General features: G+C 39.0%; 1 protein-coding gene across 2 annotated transcripts in view; it reads left to right on the top strand.

The window, feature by feature from the left end:
- Positions 1-1,284: 1,284 nt before the first annotated feature.
- The window catches only part of RBM25 (RNA binding motif protein 25), a 27,868-nt gene continuing 9,091 nt past the window's right edge, over positions 1,285-20,061 (top strand). Inside the window, exons 1-10 of one of the 2 annotated variants that reach the window (XM_009882299.1) lie at positions 1,291-1,404; positions 5,147-5,196; positions 6,637-6,807; positions 7,112-7,169; positions 9,580-9,740; positions 12,364-12,546; positions 14,768-14,821; positions 15,074-15,157; positions 18,785-19,065; positions 19,997-20,060. In XM_009882299.1, coding sequence (XP_009880601.1) covers positions 1,299-1,404; positions 5,147-5,196; positions 6,637-6,807; positions 7,112-7,169; positions 9,580-9,740; positions 12,364-12,546; positions 14,768-14,821; positions 15,074-15,157; positions 18,785-19,065; positions 19,997-20,060 — 1,212 coding nt within the window. In that variant the 5' untranslated portion in view covers positions 1,291-1,298. Of the gene's footprint in view, positions 1,405-5,146; positions 5,197-6,636; positions 6,808-7,111; positions 7,170-9,579; positions 9,741-12,363; positions 12,547-14,767; positions 14,822-15,073; positions 15,158-18,784; positions 19,066-19,996; position 20,061 lie in introns of both variants that reach the window. The other variant, XM_009882307.1, reaches the window with a different exon arrangement.

Consider the following 20,061-nt stretch of genomic DNA (forward strand, 5'->3'; position numbering starts at 1 on the left):
ATCTGTCTCCAGTGAAGCTCATGTCCTGTTTCTTGTGTGTTCCATGCTAGGAAGCTGGGGAAAGCATCTTGTAATCCACAGGTCTGTTGTACATATCAGAATTTTGCTTATCGTAACACTTTTTCTTAAGGCTGCCTGCTTCGGTTTTGATTCATGATTGCCTGTTTGGAAAACAGTTGCAGTGAAGATACGGTACTGTAGGTTGTAAAGCAGTCTACACAGTCCATTGAGGAACGCAGGTGTTTGCGCAGGCACCTAACTGGACTCTTGTCACTTGTCATACAGTGTCTTTGTGATTCATATCCATATAGTCCAGTGTGTTTGAAGTTCCTCTAGTACTTCCTCACGGCGGTATGAATGTACCTATACACTCAGCACTAATACTGCTGACCACTTTTGAGGCTTTTTTTTTTTTAGAACTGAGGGCCAAGCTTTTTTGAAGACTTGACCATGCTGAGATAATACTGGAAGCAAGAATGCATGCCTCATTAGTTGTGTTAAGAGAGATCTTGAGGGTTTTTTATTATAGGGTGGTGTTTGTTAAAGGGTCAGTAACATGCACATAATAATAACAACCACCTGAATAGCAAATACTGCTAAAACAATCTTTGCTCTCCATGGTAGCATATTGACTCTCAGCTCATGGCCTATTGTCCAAATTGAGCTCTAGGAGATGTGTGAACTGGGAAGTTAAAAATAGATCAGAGAACCCTCTTCCAAGCTTTTAACTGTCTATGTGCTGAATTTGGGGATCTCCCCAATGTCGTTTAAATACAGTTTCTGTCAATGCTGAGCATCAGGATATCCTGATTCTGTCATCTTGTTCCACAATTGTATTGTGTGTGTGTGATCATTTCTTGTAAAAGAGAATTGCTTGTTTTATTGGAAATGTATTACAATATTACTTTTTGTGTTCAGATACTGCAAAAGATTGCTTTATTTTAAAGAAACTATGCAAATTGTTAAATGCTGTTTAATTCATGCTCCTTGTAAACCATTGGTATGAGGAGTCAGATATAGTTTTGTTTTTCACTTCATTCTGAGGCACTTTCCTAGGAGTGATGTTTTGCTGTTTTCCTAGGAGTTTCTGTTTGCTAGAAGAAGACTTCTACTACATTTGTGACTTAATGAATAGCAGGGGAAAAGTTCAAAATAGTTTACTTTGTAGTTGAATGTCCATATAAAGATTTTAAAACATTATGGACACTTACCATTTGCCCTGCTTCTGTAATTCATGTTTGGGAACTGACTGGTGTAAGTTTCCTTTTCTATCTTTTTGACAGATTGTGACTGGAAGAATGTCTTTTCCACCGCATTTGAATCGCCCTCCTATGGGAATCCCAACGCTTCCCCCCGGGATCCCACCTCCACAGTTTCCTGGCTTTCCTCCACCTGTACCTCCTGGTAAGTTATGTTAGTATATGGAAGTGTTGTAGAAATAAATTACCTTATATTATTCTGAATTGTATTAATTACAAAAGCTACTGGCTCTTAGCATATTTCAGTAACTCTGGTTGGTGTACATTGCAACTGAGTTTCTAGTTTACTCACAGATCATGTCATGTGAGCAAGCTTATTTTGGTGTACCAAAAGCTGCTTACTTCTGACCAGAAATCAAACCATTAGAGACAATACCAGACTTTGTCTTGGACCTTTTTTTCAAGACTGAAGCTAGGTAGTGATTTTTGTTAACATTAGGTATTCTAAGAGCCGCTGTTTTGACAGTAGACTATGATTTTAAATTCCTTTCAAATAAGCCATTGTAATGGCCTTTGGAAACACTTGGGTACAGTAAGTACGTGTGATGTGAAAATATAGGAGTAACTTTCAGAGAAGGTCCATCTTCTTGCATTGTTTTTCTCCACATTTTTATAAATCCTACTTTCTTTTATTCTGTTTCTTACATACTTTCCTCCCGCATATCTTGCAAACTTACTGTTACATTTCCCATTCCCTCTAATCTTCCCAAAATTAATCCCACCTTTTTTCTTTGTTCATCTGTAAGCTCAGCCTCTGTTTTTTGTGTTGAGACTTTTAATTTGTTTGTCTGGAACCACCTTCTTTCTGTACATTGCCAGTATAGATAACAGTGACTGGAGGCAGGAGACCACAGAGCTAGTAGGAGATAGCAATACTTCAGAGAATTACCCCTTTAAAATTCATCAGAAGGGCTGCAGAAAATAACTCCTGTCTCTATGGTCTTAGGCTGTGTTGTGCACAAGTGTTTTGCAGACAATAAAGGCATTCAAAAACCAGATGGCTGAACTCAGGACTGGTTTGTACGCATCCGTTCATCAGGCTAATCCTTACTTGCATTAATTTTTCTAAACTTTTTTTTCCTGAGATCCATGAGATGTTATCTGCTTTTGTTAAGGGCAGAATTCTTGATCACATAGCCTTCTGCCATCAAAAATTTCAGGTTAAATTTTAAAACCATACCTCTTACTAGCTCCAGTTTATCTATACTAGTGTGAAAAACACTAGATACTTTTCAAAGTAACTTTCTGAAGAATATTTTTAAATGCTTGATATAAGTTTCTGCTCTGAACACTTGCTTCTTAACATGAGTGACAAAGATCTTTCTGTTCTCTTGCTGTGTTCGACTTTAAATAGTCTTGTTTCAGTATTAGTAATCCAAACAGTACGTAGAGTGGAGGAGCCTGGTATTAGGCAAGAATTACATTTTTCTCTGCACGCTGGAAACATGATTTGCTTACCTGTGCAGATAACATATTTTGATATGTAGAGGTAATGGATCTCTCATTTCTTAGCACAAGTCTATCAGTAGAGTTGAAAATGCTGCAAATGGCACAGTGACTTTGTGAAAGTCTACTCTGAAGTTATTCCATATGTAAGATGACAATTTTACTGGCTTATAATATTATCTTTAGCTAGCTGCTTGCCCAAAATTTCATGTTCTAGCTATTTTACTCAGCCTATAATTTATATTTTTTTTTAAGTTTCAGCTAGCACAGTTTGCTTGTGTAAAAATGAAGTTAGGAAAAGTGTTTGCTTTACTTAAAAATATGGCTGTTAAGAAGTTCTAGCATTACAGTTCCATCTCTAAGTGTGGAATATTTGATAAGGAAGTGATTCTTACAACTGTTGTCATGCCTGAAGATTATTTGGTATGGTTAAGATGTAAAAAATTACCGTTAATTTGTAAGAAATGCTGTAGTGGGTCAGACCAGCAGTCCATGTAGCCTGATGCATTGTCTGGGCAGTGGGATTACGAGATGGTGTTTAGGGTGGGCGTGTACACCTATCTGCTTTCTGAGTCTGTTCCCTCATACAGCTGTAGTGTGATCTTTCATTTTTCCTTTCTCTTTTTCTGGACCTGTCATTCATGAACATTTGTGATATTTTTTTGAACCTGCTGATTCTGTCCATCTCCATTCTGCCTCTTGCACTAAATTTGAGAAGTTCATTAACTACTGTGTGAAGTGCTACTTTCTTATGTCTGTCTTTAAACTCATTGCCTACTTCGTGTCCCACTCCTGCCCCAGTTCTGATGTGGGAGTTGCGCGAGTTGCATTTTGTGGTTTTGTACCCCTCAGTTGTCTTCCATGCCTTACAAACCTCCACACTTGAAGAGGCTAAGATGTGTAGAGTCTTTCCCAGTAAAGCAGCTGCTTCAACACTTAAGTCATGTAGTTGCTCTTATCTAAGGCTGCAAGTTGTTCTTGGGTTGCAGAGACCAGGTCAGTAGGCAGTATTCAAGGTATAGGCGCACCACAATTTTGTATAGCAGCTGTGATGATGCCTGTGGTCATGATCATCAATATGTTTGCTGATGATGCCCAACATTTTAGTGGAGTTTGAGAGAACTGTCAGTGATAACACAAATATCTTTGCCGAGTTGTAACTTTAAAAGCAAAGTTCAACATTATGATAATTATAGTTATAATAGTTAGAGGGCTGCATAACCAGAATCTTGTCTTGGAGTAGTTCCGCCAGTCTGTGAGATGCCTTGGTGCATTAAAACTGAGAGCATGGGAGAGCAATACACCTGTTGATTCTCTGAATGGTTTGGAGGGATAGGAAGTAGTGTGACTTTAATATGAAGGGACTGAGGAAGAGCACTGAGTGATGGAGAAAAAAAAATGATGGAATCAAAGCAAAACCAGAGTGGATCGGGAGAAAGCTGGAGAGGATGTCTGAGGAGAAGTGTCGTTTCAGGAACAAACACTGGAGAAAGTGGGGGAACAAGTCCAGGAACAGTAGGTTGCTGAAGTTTGGTTAGGATTTTATGAATACAGCCGTAAGAGATGAAGGGAAGGGACAAAAGGCACCATTTGAGAATGAAAGATGAAGAAAGGTTCTTGTAGAATGAAAAAAGAAATCTAGGATCCCTAGAGACTATTTCCCTGAAAAACGTGAGATTGACTTAATTGTTCTTGAGTCTCAATGTCTTTATTGGCCAGCAAATACTCCTGAAATCCATTCACTTAATATCTTTAACTTCCTCTAACAGCTGGCATGGAAAGATAAACAGACTTTATTATGATCAGATACTGGCTCGCATACTTAAAACTGCCAGTGAATTTAGTAGTGGGAAAGAGGGTATTGCATGGTTTCACCTGATTAAATATTGTTTTAAATTGAGTTTATAGAGACTGCCAAGTCAAGTATTCAGCAGGTAGGGAGCTTCTGGATTGAGGTGTTGTATGACGCCCTTATTAAGCTATTCCATAACTAGTAGCACGAAGCCTGGTAGCATTCTCTATAGGACCTCATTCCTAAGCTGTATACAGAATCAATTGTGCTGTGAGAATTAAGCAAGTCAGGAATGAGGTTATCATCTGTAGGACTTCAGCTGCTTTTGAACTTTATTTATGGAATTCTCTGCCTCATTCAGTACATGACTGTCTTCTAGAGCAATACTGTGGTTTGAATGTGCCTTGAAAATAGATTTGTGATGAACAAAGTTGAAGTGGTAATATGATAAAAGTGACTAGGATGCACGTGATGTTGCTATACTCAGCCTATGCTTGAATGCTTAAGGAATTACTGGTAATCAGTTCCGTGAAATTCTTATTTGACCAAAATTGCTGTCTGGTTTGGAAATCGTGTCTGTGATCAGATAATTTGTATTCATCAGTAATCTCCACAGGGCAGATTAATATTAATGTATTGTCTTTCTCAGGGACCCCTATGATTCCTGTACCAATGGGCATTATGGCTCCTGCTCCAACTGTAAGTATTACAGTGAGGATGAGATGGTAGCAAAATAAAATGGAGAGTAAAACCTAGTATATATCAATAGTATTTTTGTTTTGGTCTATTCCATCAGAATTCATACTATGAAAGGAAATGCTTCACTTTACATGCAACTGTGATGCAAATATGCTAATTTCTGACCTAGACAAAGTTTGAAGTATTGTCTGGAGCTGTTATCTGCAAAGGTGAAGCAATTACTGGTATTGCCAGAAGATGTACTGCTGTCAAATACAATGATTTTGGCTTTACGTTTGGGTCATGCGTGGCCTTCCTGTGCAGTACAGTTAGATCAGTTAGATTCCAGGTCTCTTGCTTCTGAGTTTTTTGGCCTGACAGAGTGCTCTGGAGCATCACGTCATCCATGTTTATAAGGCCATCATGCAGCACTGCTGAGTTGGCCAGAAAGATGTGCATTGACAAGGTTACAAACAAGCTCTCTTTCCCCATGTTGCAGGCAAGGAATAGTTGCATGTAATATTTATCTATGGAAGAGCATATGAGAGAAAGGTCTCTTTGTTTTGCTAATTTCTAGTTGGAAGGAAGGTTTATGATTTATGGGGCTATTTAAAATATAAAGGTTACTCCTTGGCTTCAAGGTGAACTACCATTTATGTGATTTTGCATAAGTGAAATCTCACAAAAATACTGAATTTTAGCTTGTATTATCTGTTACAGGAGGCTATGTTCATAGTACCTGATGTGTGTAAGACAAAGATACTGGAACAAATGCATTATTCGGTTTTCTGATTGAACTAATTTTTATTAAGTGACACTTCTAGAAGGGTACTTTGAAAAGAAGGATTCAGTGCATATGTACTATTAGATCTTAGGTGGAAGGAAGGAGGCGCAGCAAAATGTAACAGATGGTCATGTCTATCTCTGTATGGTTTATTTTGCAAATGTTTGTTTCTTAGCCCAAAGAGGCTTTGGGTTGTGTATTGATTAAGTAAAGCAGTAGTGTTTATTCACTCTGAAAGCTTTAAGACCTGTCATGTGTCTACCTTTTGAGTCAGAGTTACTTTTCTATTTGGAGCTTGCTTTTTACACTGTTAGGTAAGGTACTTCAACATCCAGTGACTCAAATGTTGCAAATTAATTATTTGTAGAAGAAATAATACCTAATGTTACTGTATGCTCACCTTGAGACCTTCCAGTAGCCATGTTCAGGTACACTTTTTTTTTTTTCTCTCCCCTGCCTGTGCCAGAAAAGGGCAGTCTTTTTTATGTTGTATAAAGTGTTAAAGCCTGAACTACTTAATAGTGTCTCACTCCGTAAGCCTAACTAAGGTTTGTATTAGAATTTAATTTTCAAATACATGTGCATCCCCAACTCTTTCGTCTTGTGGATTTAAATAAAATAAAAAAAACAAACCACAACCCAACACTCTTTTTTACACTCTCTGCTTCTCTTTTTAGGTATTAGTTCCTACCACAGTGTCTATGGTTGGAAAACATTTGGGAGCCAGAAAAGAACACCCTGGCTTAAAGAACAAAGAAAACGATGAAAACAGCGGTCCCACTACCACCGTTTTTGTAGGCAACATTTCTGAGAAGGCCTCGGACATGCTCATACGGCAGCTTCTAGCAGTAAGTACAGTGGACTGCTTGTTACATTATGTTTTTTTCCTGTCTGATGAATGAAGTAATGACGCACAAGCAGTGGATTGAAACTAAAAGCAGAGTTAGTCCCACTCACTGGAATACCAGTCCATTACACTTGAGTTTAAAGTCAGAAGAGAGCTTTTTAAAGCTGTACATGCTGGTGAACATAGACATATTTTATTTTTAGTAGTGTTTACCCTTTTTACATGTCACCATTTGCAAAAAGTGGTTAAGTTTTTGTAATGTTTTGAACATAATATTTAATTAATAATACTTATCTTTAATGCAGAAATGTGGCTTGGTTTTGAGTTGGAAGAGAGTACAAGGGGCATCTGGAAAACTTCAAGGTAATTGTTCATGCTTGTCAAAATCTCTAATCAGACTTTTGGTTTTATTACCTGGCAGCTTGTCAAATGTCTAACATTGCTCTTCTTAACACTTGTAAATTTTGAGATATTGTATATGATACTTAACTGATAAATACATCCTAGTAAAGGGCTAGTGTTTTCTGTCCTTGTACTCAAGACAGAACAAGAACAACAGAATTGAGAAAGTTGAAAGGGTAAAATAACCTGGGGGCCTAATTTTGCTCACCTTTCTGTTCTGAGGCTGAATCAGTTGTTTATAGACTATCCATGAGAAAGGCTTACCAGTTTGGACTTAGCCGCCAAAGGGATGTATTTGCACGGATGGGAACCAGAATGAGACCTCCATAATCCAAGAGGATAGTTAGTGACCTGCTGCACCACCTAGACATACACAAATCTGTGGGGCCAGATTTGTTACACCCAAGAGTGCTGAAAGTGTTGGTGGATGCACTCATGAGACCACTCTTCATAATTTATCAGCAGTCCTGGCTAACCAGGGAGGTCCCAATGGACTGGTGATTAGCAGATGTGACGCCAGTCTACAAGAAACGCCAGAAGGAGGACGTGGGGAGCTACAGACCTGTCAGTCTGACCTTGGTGCTGGGGAAGCTTATGGAGCAGATCATTTTGGTGCCATTACATACTGTTTACAGGACAACCAGACAATCAGGCCCAGTCAACATGGGTGCATGAAGGGCAGGTCCTGCTTAATAAACCTGATCTCCTTCTATGACAAGGTGACCTGCTTGGTGGATGAGGGAAAGGCTGTGGATGTTATTTACCTGGACTTCAGTAAAGCCTTTGATACTGTTCCCCACAGCGTTCTCATGAGAAAACTGGCTACTGAAGGCTTGGGCAGGCATACACTGCTGGATCAATCACTGGCTGGATAGTCGGGCCCAGAGAGTGGTGGTGAATGGTGTTAAATCCAGTTGGTGGCCGGTCACTAGTGGTGTTCCACAGGGCTCAGGGTTGGGGCCACTCCTGTTTAATCTCTTTATTAGTGATCTCAACGAGGGGATTGAGAGCTCCCTCTGTAAGTTTGCAGATGACACCAAATTAGGTGGGAGTGTTGATCTGCTTGAGGGTAAGAGGGCTCTTCAGAGGGACCTGGACAGGCTGGATCAATGGGCTGAGGCCAACAGAATGAGCTTCAACAACACCAAGTGCCGAGTTCTGCACTTGGGCCACAACAACCCCATGCAGTGCTACAGGCTTTGGCAAGAGTGGCTGGAAAGCTGCCCTGCAGAAAAGGACCTGAGGGGTTGACTGACAGCTGGCTGAACATAAGTCAGCAGTAAGGCCAGGTGGCCAGGAAGGCCAGTGGCATCCTGGCCTGCATCAGGAATAGTGCAGCGAGCAGGGCTGGAGAAGTGATTTTCCCACTGTACTCGGCACTGGTGAGGCTGCACCTTGAGTACTGTGTTCAGTTTTGGGCACCACAGTATAAGAAGGCGTTGAGGTGCCGGAGAGGGTCCAGAGAAGGGCAACGAAGCTGGTGGAGGGTCCTGAGAATAAGTCTTATGAGGAGTGGCTGAGGGACTTGGGGTTGTCTAGCCTGGAGAAAAGGAGGCTGAGGGGAAACTTTATTGCACTCTACAACTAGGAGGTTGTAGAGTGGTGAGCGTTATTGATGTCTTACAAGTTACAACCGATAGGATAAATGGAAATGGCGTCAAGTTGCGCCAGGGGAGGTTTAGGTTAGATATTAGGAAAAACTTGTACACTGAAAGGTTCAAAGACTGGAACAGCCTGCCCAGGGAAGCAGTTGAATCGTCATCCTTTGATGTATTTAAAAGCCATCTAGATATGGTGCTCAGGGACATGGTTTAGAAGAGGGCCTGGGAGAGTTAGATAATGGTTAGACTTGATGATCTTAAAGATCTTTTCCAGCCATAACGATTCTATGATTGATGTCTTTGGTCTTTAGACAATTGCAAATCCACCTGAGACATGTCTTCATATAGACTGCATTCCTTAGTTAAGACAGGCATGTCAAAAGCTTTACAAACACGTTCATGGAATCATAGAATAGTTTGGGTTGGAAGGGACCTTTAAAGGTCACCTAGTCCACCCCCACTGCAATGAGTAGGGACATCTTCAACTAGATCAGGTTGCTCAGAGCCCCGTCCAACCTGACCTTGAATGTTTCCAGGGATGGGGCATCCACGTGTGTATTTCTTTGACATTATTCACTGGGCTTTTAGTTATATTGAAGACTAATGCAGTGAATGATCTTTCTGACTTTTTATGATGTGTACTCCTGGTTTTAAAAAAAGTGCCTGTGTTCCAAGTTTATTCATTCAGAACGCTTTTTTTTTTTTTTTTTTAACACACAGTAAATTACTCAAATAGCTGTAACACTTTTCATTTCAATCATCCGTTTCAGCCTTTGGATTTTGTGAGTACAAAGAACCAGAATCCACGCTACGAGCCCTGAGACTACTCCATGACCTCCAGATTGGAGAGAAGAAGCTGCTAGTCAAAGTTGATGCAAAGACAAAGGCTCAGCTAGATGAATGGAAAGCAAAGAAAAAGGCTTCTAATGGGGTACGTATATAATGTGTGACTTGTGTTATTTTGGCAGGAGCGCAATGGAACATACTTGCTAGATCAGATTGTGAGTATGTCTGTTAGCTTCGATTTTTGGCTCTGCCCTTAATTCATTTTAGAATTTTGCCAGAATCACGTTAATGAATCTGAAGATATATTGAAAGGCAACAAAGTGTAAGCTCTTAATTCAGCAGCGTTCAAACTTATCTGTAAGCTACAACTGAATCTCTAGAATGAATTCTGAAAATCATTCTAAAGTGTAGTTATATGTGCTATGCCTTATGATTCTGTTGCTTCATTTATGTTTAGAAACTCTTGAAAGTATATGAACTCTAGAAGTAATTGTTACTCCGTCAGAGTCAGTAAATCAGCTGTCTGAGGAGAATTGGATTCTTTCGCCTCCACTGATGATGATCTAGAACAAATTAATGAGAAGGAAAGAAATAGATCATTCAGTAGATGATGCAGTTATCAGGCAGTGGGCAGTTTAGAGGCATATAGTAAATGGGGAAATTGGTTTTGTACCATTCCTTTCTAGAGCTAAGGATTTGTTCTCGAATAATTCCGGATAGCCAATGTGTTGAATTCTTGTGAGATATAAAGATACTTAACTGACAAATCTGTGTTAAAATTAATTTTATCTATTTCTTTCCTAAAATAATATATTTCACATCACAATCAAGTTGTTGGGCTTGGTCTCTAGCTATTTTAAAGTTCTGCGTATGACTTAAGATAGTACTTAAAACACTTAAAGTGAGAAAGAGGGTCTTGTTCAGAAAACTAAAAGTACTAATCACATTGTAGCAGGTATTTTTTTAAATTCAAATTTGGAATTGTTCTTAAAGGTATGTAAAATACTTTGGGAACACAAGTATATTTATTTCATTTTATTTAACCAGAACTAGAGGCATAATGATGCCTTGAAGTACTCTGCATGTTTTTACTGTGTACGGGATTAAATGCAATGGCTCAGTGAAACAGAGTGCTATCTTCATGGGTTTTGAATAGAGTAGTGTACTAGCTGTTAACCTAAGTAAGGGTTTGATTTGACTGCCCCTTCCATTCCATACTTCCTTGTTTCCTGTTGGCATCACCTGTAATACTGTGCTTCGCAGCTGATATTGTAAACAAGCTTAAAGTATCAGTGGAGTTCTTGTACATCTCTCTCATGAATTTTATTTTCTGTGAGCTCCTGTGGGTTACAATCAATCCTGGGGGATTGATCGTAGTACAGCAGAGGGTGCTGTTTGTGGCTTTTGTTTGGAAGACAAGAGTATGTGCTGATTCTGTTGAACTATAGATTGAGATTAGCTCCAAATGTTTGGGTTGGTTTGTTTATTTTTTGGTGGGGTTTTTTTGGTGGTTTTTTTTTTTTTTTTGGTTTGACGTGGTGCAAAGAAAGGCTGTGAATTGCTGAGGAATATTGATGAAGCATATTGTAATCTTACTGCTTACGATTCCTTTCATACCATCATTGGTGTGCTTGTGCCACTCAGATCCAAAAGTTGCAACTTTTTTCTTTAATCTTTTTTATTAAGAAATCAAACTTGTACAGTACAGCACAATTTCTTATAAAGACACACCAAGCAAACCTTTGTCTAATTAGCTCCTCTCCGTGATCCCTACTTCTCCCTGGACCTCTTCAATTCCACTCCCTGTCACTGCCTTCTAGCTCTTTGCAGCCTGCTCCTCCTTGGCCTGGCAGCCTCTTCAGCTCCAACTGAATCCTCCCTTCCCCCTCATTCTTAGCTGCTGATCCATCAGACCCTTCCCTCCCCCTCACTCCACCCACCACCTATCGCTTGACGGGATACCCAGCTGGATTCTCAGGTGAGATTCCATTTTTCTAAACGATTCAGGGGATCAAGAGATGGGCTACCTTGCTCAGTCTGCAGTTCATTGTTCTACCCTTTCGTGTAACATTCAGTGAAATGCACTTCTTCGTGTGTGTTCCCTTTCCTTTATACGAGGTGAAAAGGGGCAAAAAGATGAGGAATTCAAAGTAATTGATCAACAATAATAAGAAAATGTTTGCTATGCAAGGAATGTTTTCCCTAGGAATGTTTCTTTAATATAGTTCTTCCATTATAAGTTGCAGCCTGAAAGTTATAGGTAGACGTTTGTGTTGCATGGCACTTAAGTAGAAGGCTTTGAGGAACTGCTGTTGAAATGACTTGAAGGTCTGGAGGATACAAGGAAGAAGCTTTTTTGGCCAAGAGCTGGACTATGGCGATTGCCTTTCTCTGAGCATGTGTGCGCTTTCTCTTTTCCTGTCTACCACCTTAATCACCATTTATCTGTTCTATTTTATTATGCTGTCTTACACTTGCTCTCTGCAGCCGTTCACATGTAAAACTATGTGGTCCCTATGGTATTGCCAGTGTGACAAGGTCTGACTAAAATAATGCAATTGATAACTACTTGTAGGTGGTTTGGGTTTTTTTGAGGGTTTCTTTGCTTGTGGTGTTTTTGTTTGTGGGTTTTTTTTGTTTGTTTGGGTTTTTTTGTTTTTAGTAAATGCTGTCAGGGCATGAATGAGATGATCAAAGGTGAACTTCTGAAATAAAACTAATATTGTTCTCAATTTGTTGATTCCTGTTACTTTGCCATTTCTCCTTAGAACTCCAGACCAGAGACGACAACTGATGACGATGAAGCATTGGATGAGGAAACGAAGAGAAGAGATCAGATAATTAAAGGGGCCATTGAAGTCTTAATACGAGAATATTCCAGCGAGCTCAATGCCCCTTCCCAGGAATCTGACTCTCACCCCAGGAAGAAGAAAAAGGAAAAGAAGGAGGACGTATGTGTTTTGATTTTGGACAAAACAGATTTTTCTTCAACTCACCTTTATATAATGGCCAAACCTTGTACAAATACTTTAAACCTAAACTTCTGATGAGAAAACAAATCAACAAGCACTGATTTCAGCAGCAGTTTCATTTTTTGAAGCTGAAAGCTAGTCAGTTATAGACACCATCCCTTGAGGATGGTTTAGGCATCTAAGCACCTAGACTTCTTGGAAGAACAGGTTTGAATCTGGGCAGGATTGAACTGACCTTTCATCCCTCTCTAGGTGGAAATACTGAATTTAGTGCAGTTTGATCTGTATGTGCATGTAGGTTTTTTTCAGATGAGAACTTAAAAAACAACTGTAAAGAGTTCCTGCATATCGTCTTACTTCCATTGAAGGACACCAGGGCGTTTTTGTAATGGCAGGAATTTGCTCTGGTAGTTTTTGACAAAATTTTTCTTCTCTCCGCTTATAGTGTGCGTTCTTGTAGTGTGCCTTGATACAACTGGTTGCAGCTGTCTCTCCAGATGTGGAAGCACTTCATTAGTTGTTTATATGTCTACCTCACAAACCTTGGAAAGATCCTTCAGGGATGAAAGGCATATTGTAATCTTCCTGCCTTACAAAATCACTTTTACACGCATGTGTCAATTTGGCTGTATTTGATCAGCTGTTTTTTATATACTGTGTAATGCAAAAAAAACCCTGTTAAGCAGGAAAAAAAAAAAGGAATGAATGTTCTGGTTTAGACCTGCTTCTGTGGATGACCTTTTTATGGAATAAAACAAACTGGAGAAGGGGGAATAAGAATGAGCAAACTCAGACTTAGCTTTTCCAGCCAAGTTTCTAACCATGGGAAAACGGGCTTTCACACCTACTATTCTGCACCTAATATAAGAGATTGGAAAATTGTTTGACCAACATTTTTACCCACTTATGTCTTCTGCAAAGTACCTATTCTAAGGCAATAATGCAGTTTCAAATGCTTATGGGGTTTAAGTGTGGTGCAAGAAGTATCTCCCTCAGGGAGCAAGTATATCTTCCCCACAACATTGTTAGCTGTGGCTGACCTGAGGTATAAGAGTGCTGAGCTGAGAATTTGTTTTTCTTTCCTCTCCTTTCCTTTGGGAGAAGATGCCTTCTTGGATGAGAATTTACAAACGAGTCACTGTCTAATTCTATCAGCTGTAATTTTTTGTCACAAGCTTTGTTGCAATGTGTATTGTCCTGTGGGTACATATATACATATATGGCCATGAATAATGCCAGGTAGTTAAACATTGTAAGAGACCATTGCAGTCTTGGAAGAGCTGGGTGCTAAGTATGTCCCTGGGACAGAGGGATATTCTGCTAGCTCTGTATAATGCAGAATTCGATCAGAGCTAGTCAAGTAGGCAAATAAGCTCTTCTTAAATACACAGCACTTGTGGGTTGAAATTACACCACATCATCCCTTCCATACTGGGAAGGAGGAAAAGAAACTTGGAAGCTGCCATCTTTGGCCTATGTGGATAGAGGTGGGAGTGAAGAGATGGTCCTAGCTTGTTGCTGTCTAGTCCTTAAAGGAGAGGGGAGAGGAGGACTGTGGAGGGCGGGGGGAAAGGGAAGTTGGATGCAGATTTCTGGCGGGGGGAGGTGGCGGGGAAACTTGCCAGCTTTGGGGCTGTTGTCCCCTGAAGGGATTGGTGTGAAGACGACTCCTGCTGGTGTTAGCAGCAGAGTCTGTTGTTAGTTCTTCTGGATGAAGGCATGACTGATGTGGGGGAATTGAAAATGTGTGCGGGGAACTGAGAGTGAGTGGAATCTGGTTTTCAATTTCAAGCATGGGGGAACCTCGCTAATTCGCGCTAACTATTAGTTAGTAGGTGCAATCTACCAAATTTTGCGAATTAGCGAGTAAATAAAATAAAGACATACCCACTGCAAATATACTGATCGTTTATATTGGCAAGTGTAGCTTAGTCTTGTTTATGATGCTACCATAGCGTACTAATATCCTGTAGTATACTTGTAATTCAGTGAAGTCTTACTAATATGAGACCTCACTATGTATTTCAAGTAGTTCAGAGAAGGGAGAATTAGCGAGGTTCTTCTGTAATTTTGTTGAATCAAAGAAATGAGATCACAGCAATGCAATATTGCTTTATAGTACAAACATACAAAACATTGTTTTTCAGAGTAGTGTGCAATCTATTTTTAAAAAAAAAAATCTCCGTGGATTTTTCCGCAGATTTTCCGCAGATTTCCAGTGGCCCCACTGATACCTTATCCACTCATCACCAAGGTTCGTTTACATTGTAGGCTTTGACAATGACTATGTTTACTGCTAGTTGCCAGATTTGTGACTCTTGTCCATCTGATTTTTTTTTTTTTTTCACTCATTAACATCAGACTGTCAGGTTTGGTACTGCAGAAGGACTTTATTTATCTCTTGCAAGACTGGTTGAAAACTTCTAACCTTCAGCTTTTCTCTTGTTCTCTTATGTCTGTACAGATGGCTTTTAATACTTTTCCTCCTGTCCCCCTTGTTTTTTAGGAGGATATAAATGCTATAGAAATGGAGGAAGACAAAAGAGACCTGATATCAAGAGAGATCAGTAAATTCAGAGACACACACAAGGTAGTATTCTTGTTTTTGCACTTGATACAAATTAGGCTTTTTCAAAATCCAAAAAACCACTATTATAAAATGTAGCATTACATTGCAATATCACTTAAAATGATGTTTATATTAGGTTTAATATACATAGTTCTTTCTTTACAAGTCAAAAAGAGACAACTACCACGTTAAAGTGGCCCTTGACATCTTTATGCTAAGACTTTGATTGCTACTGAGTATTTTGCAGTCTTCTCACTTTAACATGAATAAAGGCAACTTAAGTTTCTACACATACATTAAGTCAAGATATTTATAACTAAAGGCTAAACGGGGCTGCAGTATAAGACATACACTTGAGTGTGTTTCTGTAGGTAGATTTGTAACATAATCCAAGATTTTATGAAGAGTTGAAACTTGAATTAAATTTAAGTCTTTTATTTTAATAGTTCTAAGTTAAGAGTGGGGGAAGATTAAAACTAGGTCAGTGGTTACCAGACTTACCAAACTTTAGATGCATGGAAGAACTGTAAATTCCCATAAAGCTAATCTATTCATTGACCCCCACCATTATGATAGAGATCATATGGTGACTAATGCAAGATGAAACTCACAGCTTGGAAAGTAACATGGAATAGGATGTAAGTATGAGCTTCTGTTTTTTATTATACTTATGGATGCCCCCTCAGAAAAATATGCAAAGGGGTAACTGGCTTGGAAATGTTTGTGCACATCAAGTCCCACCTCAGGGTTCCCACTTACAGAAGTTTCCATTAATCCTAGTGCATCTGTGAATGTTTCTGTTTTGGAAAATGCTTTGGAAAATCATACTTGCGGATAGTAAAGCACAACTATGCATGTAATGTTCTTATTTTAATGTTTAGTTTAAAGTTGGTATTATTTTTTTCCCAACAAGACTGGAATGGTCCTTGGCCTAGGGACGTATCAGCAAGCTCCTCTTTTGAGCACATGCTTTTATTTCAAAATACCCCCAAATCAATGTTAAGGCAAATGTTGAAGGTACAGCAAGGTGAAGTATGCCCGTGTTATTCAGCTTTACCACATGCAGTCACTGGGGATGGTACCATGTTTTCACGCAACTGTATCAATTTAAACACAAGTGACTACACGTTGTTGTATGTACACATATTCAGTTTTGCTCTTGACGGAAGTTGTTGGAGGTAGAAACCTGGGGAAAAATTCTAGAAGAAATCATCTGGAGAAGCTCAGCAACTGAACATGAAACCGGTCAGTGGTGAAACCAGTAGAATTATGTTCAATTCCGAGCCCCAAGTCGTCACTGGTACTAAGATGCAAACAAGGAATAAGTTGTTAAAAAAAAAAAAAAAAAAAAAAAGAAAAAAACAACAACAACAAAACCAAAAAACAGCTTCGTTGTTTCAGAAGCTGTTGGGCATTTTACTGCCTTTAATCTCTATTATTGGGGTGTCTATTTTGGGTTTCTTAACGTTAAAAAATCAACTGAAAGTAGTCATTGTGTATATTGGATATGTTTAAAAGGGGCTGTTGAATCTTTAGCAGCTGGCTAGTGAGCACAGTGAACCTTTGCATGTTTTTGGTATGAGTTTATAAAAAAATAACCACAGACTGTGAGGGTATCAGCATTGCAGGGGGCGTCCATTTACAGCACGGACGAGTCTGAAGAGAGCTGGAGGTAAGATTTATAATTCTTCTACCTGTTCATTTCTGTTCATTACTTCAATATATCTGATACCGTTTCCATCCCATTACCCTTTCAGATCCTCTTATTTAGGCTGATAGAAGTTCATGAGGTCAGATTTTGATTACAAAATAGACCCATTTATTTTTTCAATTGGATTTTAAGGAAGCAGACGTACAAAATGGATTTTAATACACCAGGACTTGTGTGTGTATGTTTACATGTGTGTGACTATTAAAAAAAAAAGAAAAAAGAAAAAAAAAAAGAAACCCACTCTCTTGAGAAATCATTTTCTCGTGATGAATAAAGTTTCTGAGAGTGGCAAAAAAAGCAGGAGTACAACCAAAGAAATTTCTATTGGAACATCTAAGATAACCTGTAAGTATCAACCACTTCAGTATGTAAACTTTTCTTTAATAGTATATGAAATTTGAGGTAAGTTGGATTTTTAAAAGTTGACAACCTAGTTTTAACATCTGACCGTACTGAGGTTTAACACTCTAAAGCCCCTGTAAAATACAGTCCTTCAGAAATTGGTTTTCAGCCCAGTGTATATTGTAGAATCTAAGTTTTGTTTTTTCATATCAGTTTTCTACCAGTTCCTACCATTTTTAGTCCCTTTTTCCTTTTGTGATTTCAATGTATCCAACATTGGTTTGCCTGTATTGTGCTATCAATGCAGCGTAGTTTCACTGGATACATTAATCACTAGTGAATTAGCCTTATTTCTGTAATCCTTTGTCGGTTCTCTGGTCCCTGTGCCTATGGCAGAAGAACACTTATCAGGTAAGATTGCTTTTTAAAGTTGTCTTAAATGCTTTGTTTAAAAGAAAAGAAAAAAAAAAAACCAACAGAGAAAATGCTGTTTCATTGTTCCAGTTTTTAATTTCATTTCAGTGATGGTAAACGTGGAGCCAAAGGGGATAAACCTGTTTATTCTGCTCAATATTTGTTCAAAAAAGTGGTATTCTGGCATCCATCAGGTTGAAATTTGGTATATTTGGTTGTTATTTGGTATATTTGTGAACCGTGTACTTGCTCTTCCTCCCAGAAACATAGCTTATAGGCAAGGTTAATCCAGTGTTGGCGGTCCATGTCCTAGCACAGCATCTGTAAGTTAACATATAACAATTGCTTCCAAGGATGGATTTATCTATCATTCTGTTGATGTATTTTCTATTGTCTTGTAGGAATTCTGGTCATAGGAACTGTTTCTAATTGAAAAAAAAGTGGCAATTTTGTACAATTTTTAGTAAAACTGTAGCAGGTAACCCTTTAGTTTCTGTGTTTCAAAAGAGCTATTTCCAACCTTTTTTTAACTCTCTCCATCTTGCAGTGGTGGAAGTTAAGGATTCCATTCTGCAGAGTCCAGTTCTTACCAATGAACTGTTAGAACTTTTTTAGGGAGGGAAAGGGGAAAGGTTGCAGCTCTCTTCACTGTTTAACCACATGCACCACGTGTAAGTGGATAAATTTCTTTACCCAAGTTTTCATATAGGTTGGTTTTGGTCTGCCAAGACTTTTTGGGAAACAACTTACTATCCCAGTAAGCATTCCACTGAAATATATTTTCCTAGTTGAACAGAATTAATTTTATCGGCTAGAAGTTCACTTTGCTTGCACCCAAGTGGCTTATAGGGCCAATGGAATTTGTGGCCCACCTGAATCATGACTGGCAGTGCACTGTGTGCAGTTTGGTCATCTTGTAATACAAGGCCAGCCCTGCTCTGCTAAGGTTGGAGATTGCTGGTCTGTGTAGATCTATGCTTTTGCACGAAACTTAGTCTTGTGATTGCTGCATTTTGATTTCATACTTATGAGTTCCAAAAAATACCCACCAAACCCTATTTAATATTTTAAAATCAGTGGCGGTTTTGGTATTTCCATTACCAGCCTTGTGTGTTGCGCCGGGAATATCCAGTTCCTGTAACTACAAAATTAACTATGAAAGTTCTCTTGTTGGTTTTTAGAAACTGGAGGAGGAAAAAGGCAAAAAGGAGAAAGAAAGACAGGAAATTGAAAAAGAACGCAGAGAAAGAGAAAGGGAACGGGAACGTGAACGAGAAAGGAGGGAGCGTGAAAGAGAAAGGGAGCGTGAACGAGAGAAGGAGAAGGAACGGGAGCGTGAACGAGAACGAGATAGGGATCGTGACCGAACTAAGGACCGAGACAGAGACCGCGAACGAGACCGAGATCGTGACAGAGATCGTGAAAGGAGTTCAGATCGCAACAAGGATCGGAGCAGATCAAGGTAAATGCACTTGAGTTGCTTTTTATTTCAGTTTTTCTTAGTGTTGTTTACTAAGTGCATATAGTTCAGCAGATCAGCTGCCGTTCAAAAGAGAATGGTCCTTTTGGAAGAGACGAGTGGAAACAAGAAATCAAAATTTTAGAAAATTTGTATTTACAGAAATAGGAAAAATACTTGCTTTCCTCCACAGCACAGCAATATAAGGACTGTAACGTGCAGTAAGCAACCACCCAACCATACCTTAAGCATACTGGCTTTATCTCAAATCTCTTCTTTTTTTCATGGATTCATTTTATTCCTACTTGAGGTTCTCTTATGTCTGCTGTATCTTGTACCTTAAGTAGGTTTTACCTTTTCCTTTGGTATGGTTGAGTTTTTTGGTTGGTTGTGGGTTTGCGTTTTTTTTTTAATGAAAGCAAGGGGATTCCTCTTTCAGTCTTAAACTGTAAATAATCATATCAGGCTCTAGGTGCTGCTTTTTCCCTCTTCATGACAGAAAAAAAAATAGCTTTTTCACTTTGAATCATCTTTTCAGTAGGGTTCAAGTTGACTGTAAGCCATGTAAACGTGAAGGATTAATTAAGCATACTCTTTATTTGTGGGGTTTTCAGCTGTCACTTATTTATGAAGAACTACTAATGTGATCTGATAAGAATTGCCATGTGCTCACGCTTAGTTTCTGTAGATACCACTAGTTAATGGTTAGTGCTCAAAGAGCTACTTTTACGTAAATGGGGTTTTGAATATATTAGAAGTATTGTCTGGTGCCCATTGCTATATCAGTTAATCATCTTGTAACAATTGCAGAATGAGAGTAACTTGCAAGATGCTCTAAATAGTGCACTATGCATTTGAAGTTAAATCATTTGATTGAGTGGAGAGGAAGGCTCTATACTTAACTTTGGACTTTTTCCTTCCTTCCTTCCTTCAGAGAAAAAAGCAGAGACCGGGAAAGAGAACGGGAACGGGAAAGAGAACGAGAACGAGAGAGGGAAA

This window comes from Charadrius vociferus, unplaced genomic scaffold, assembly GCF_000708025.1.
Source record: "Charadrius vociferus isolate BGI_N301 unplaced genomic scaffold, ASM70802v2 scaffold50, whole genome shotgun sequence".
In the NCBI taxonomy this organism is placed as follows: Eukaryota; Metazoa; Chordata; class Aves; order Charadriiformes; family Charadriidae; genus Charadrius; species Charadrius vociferus.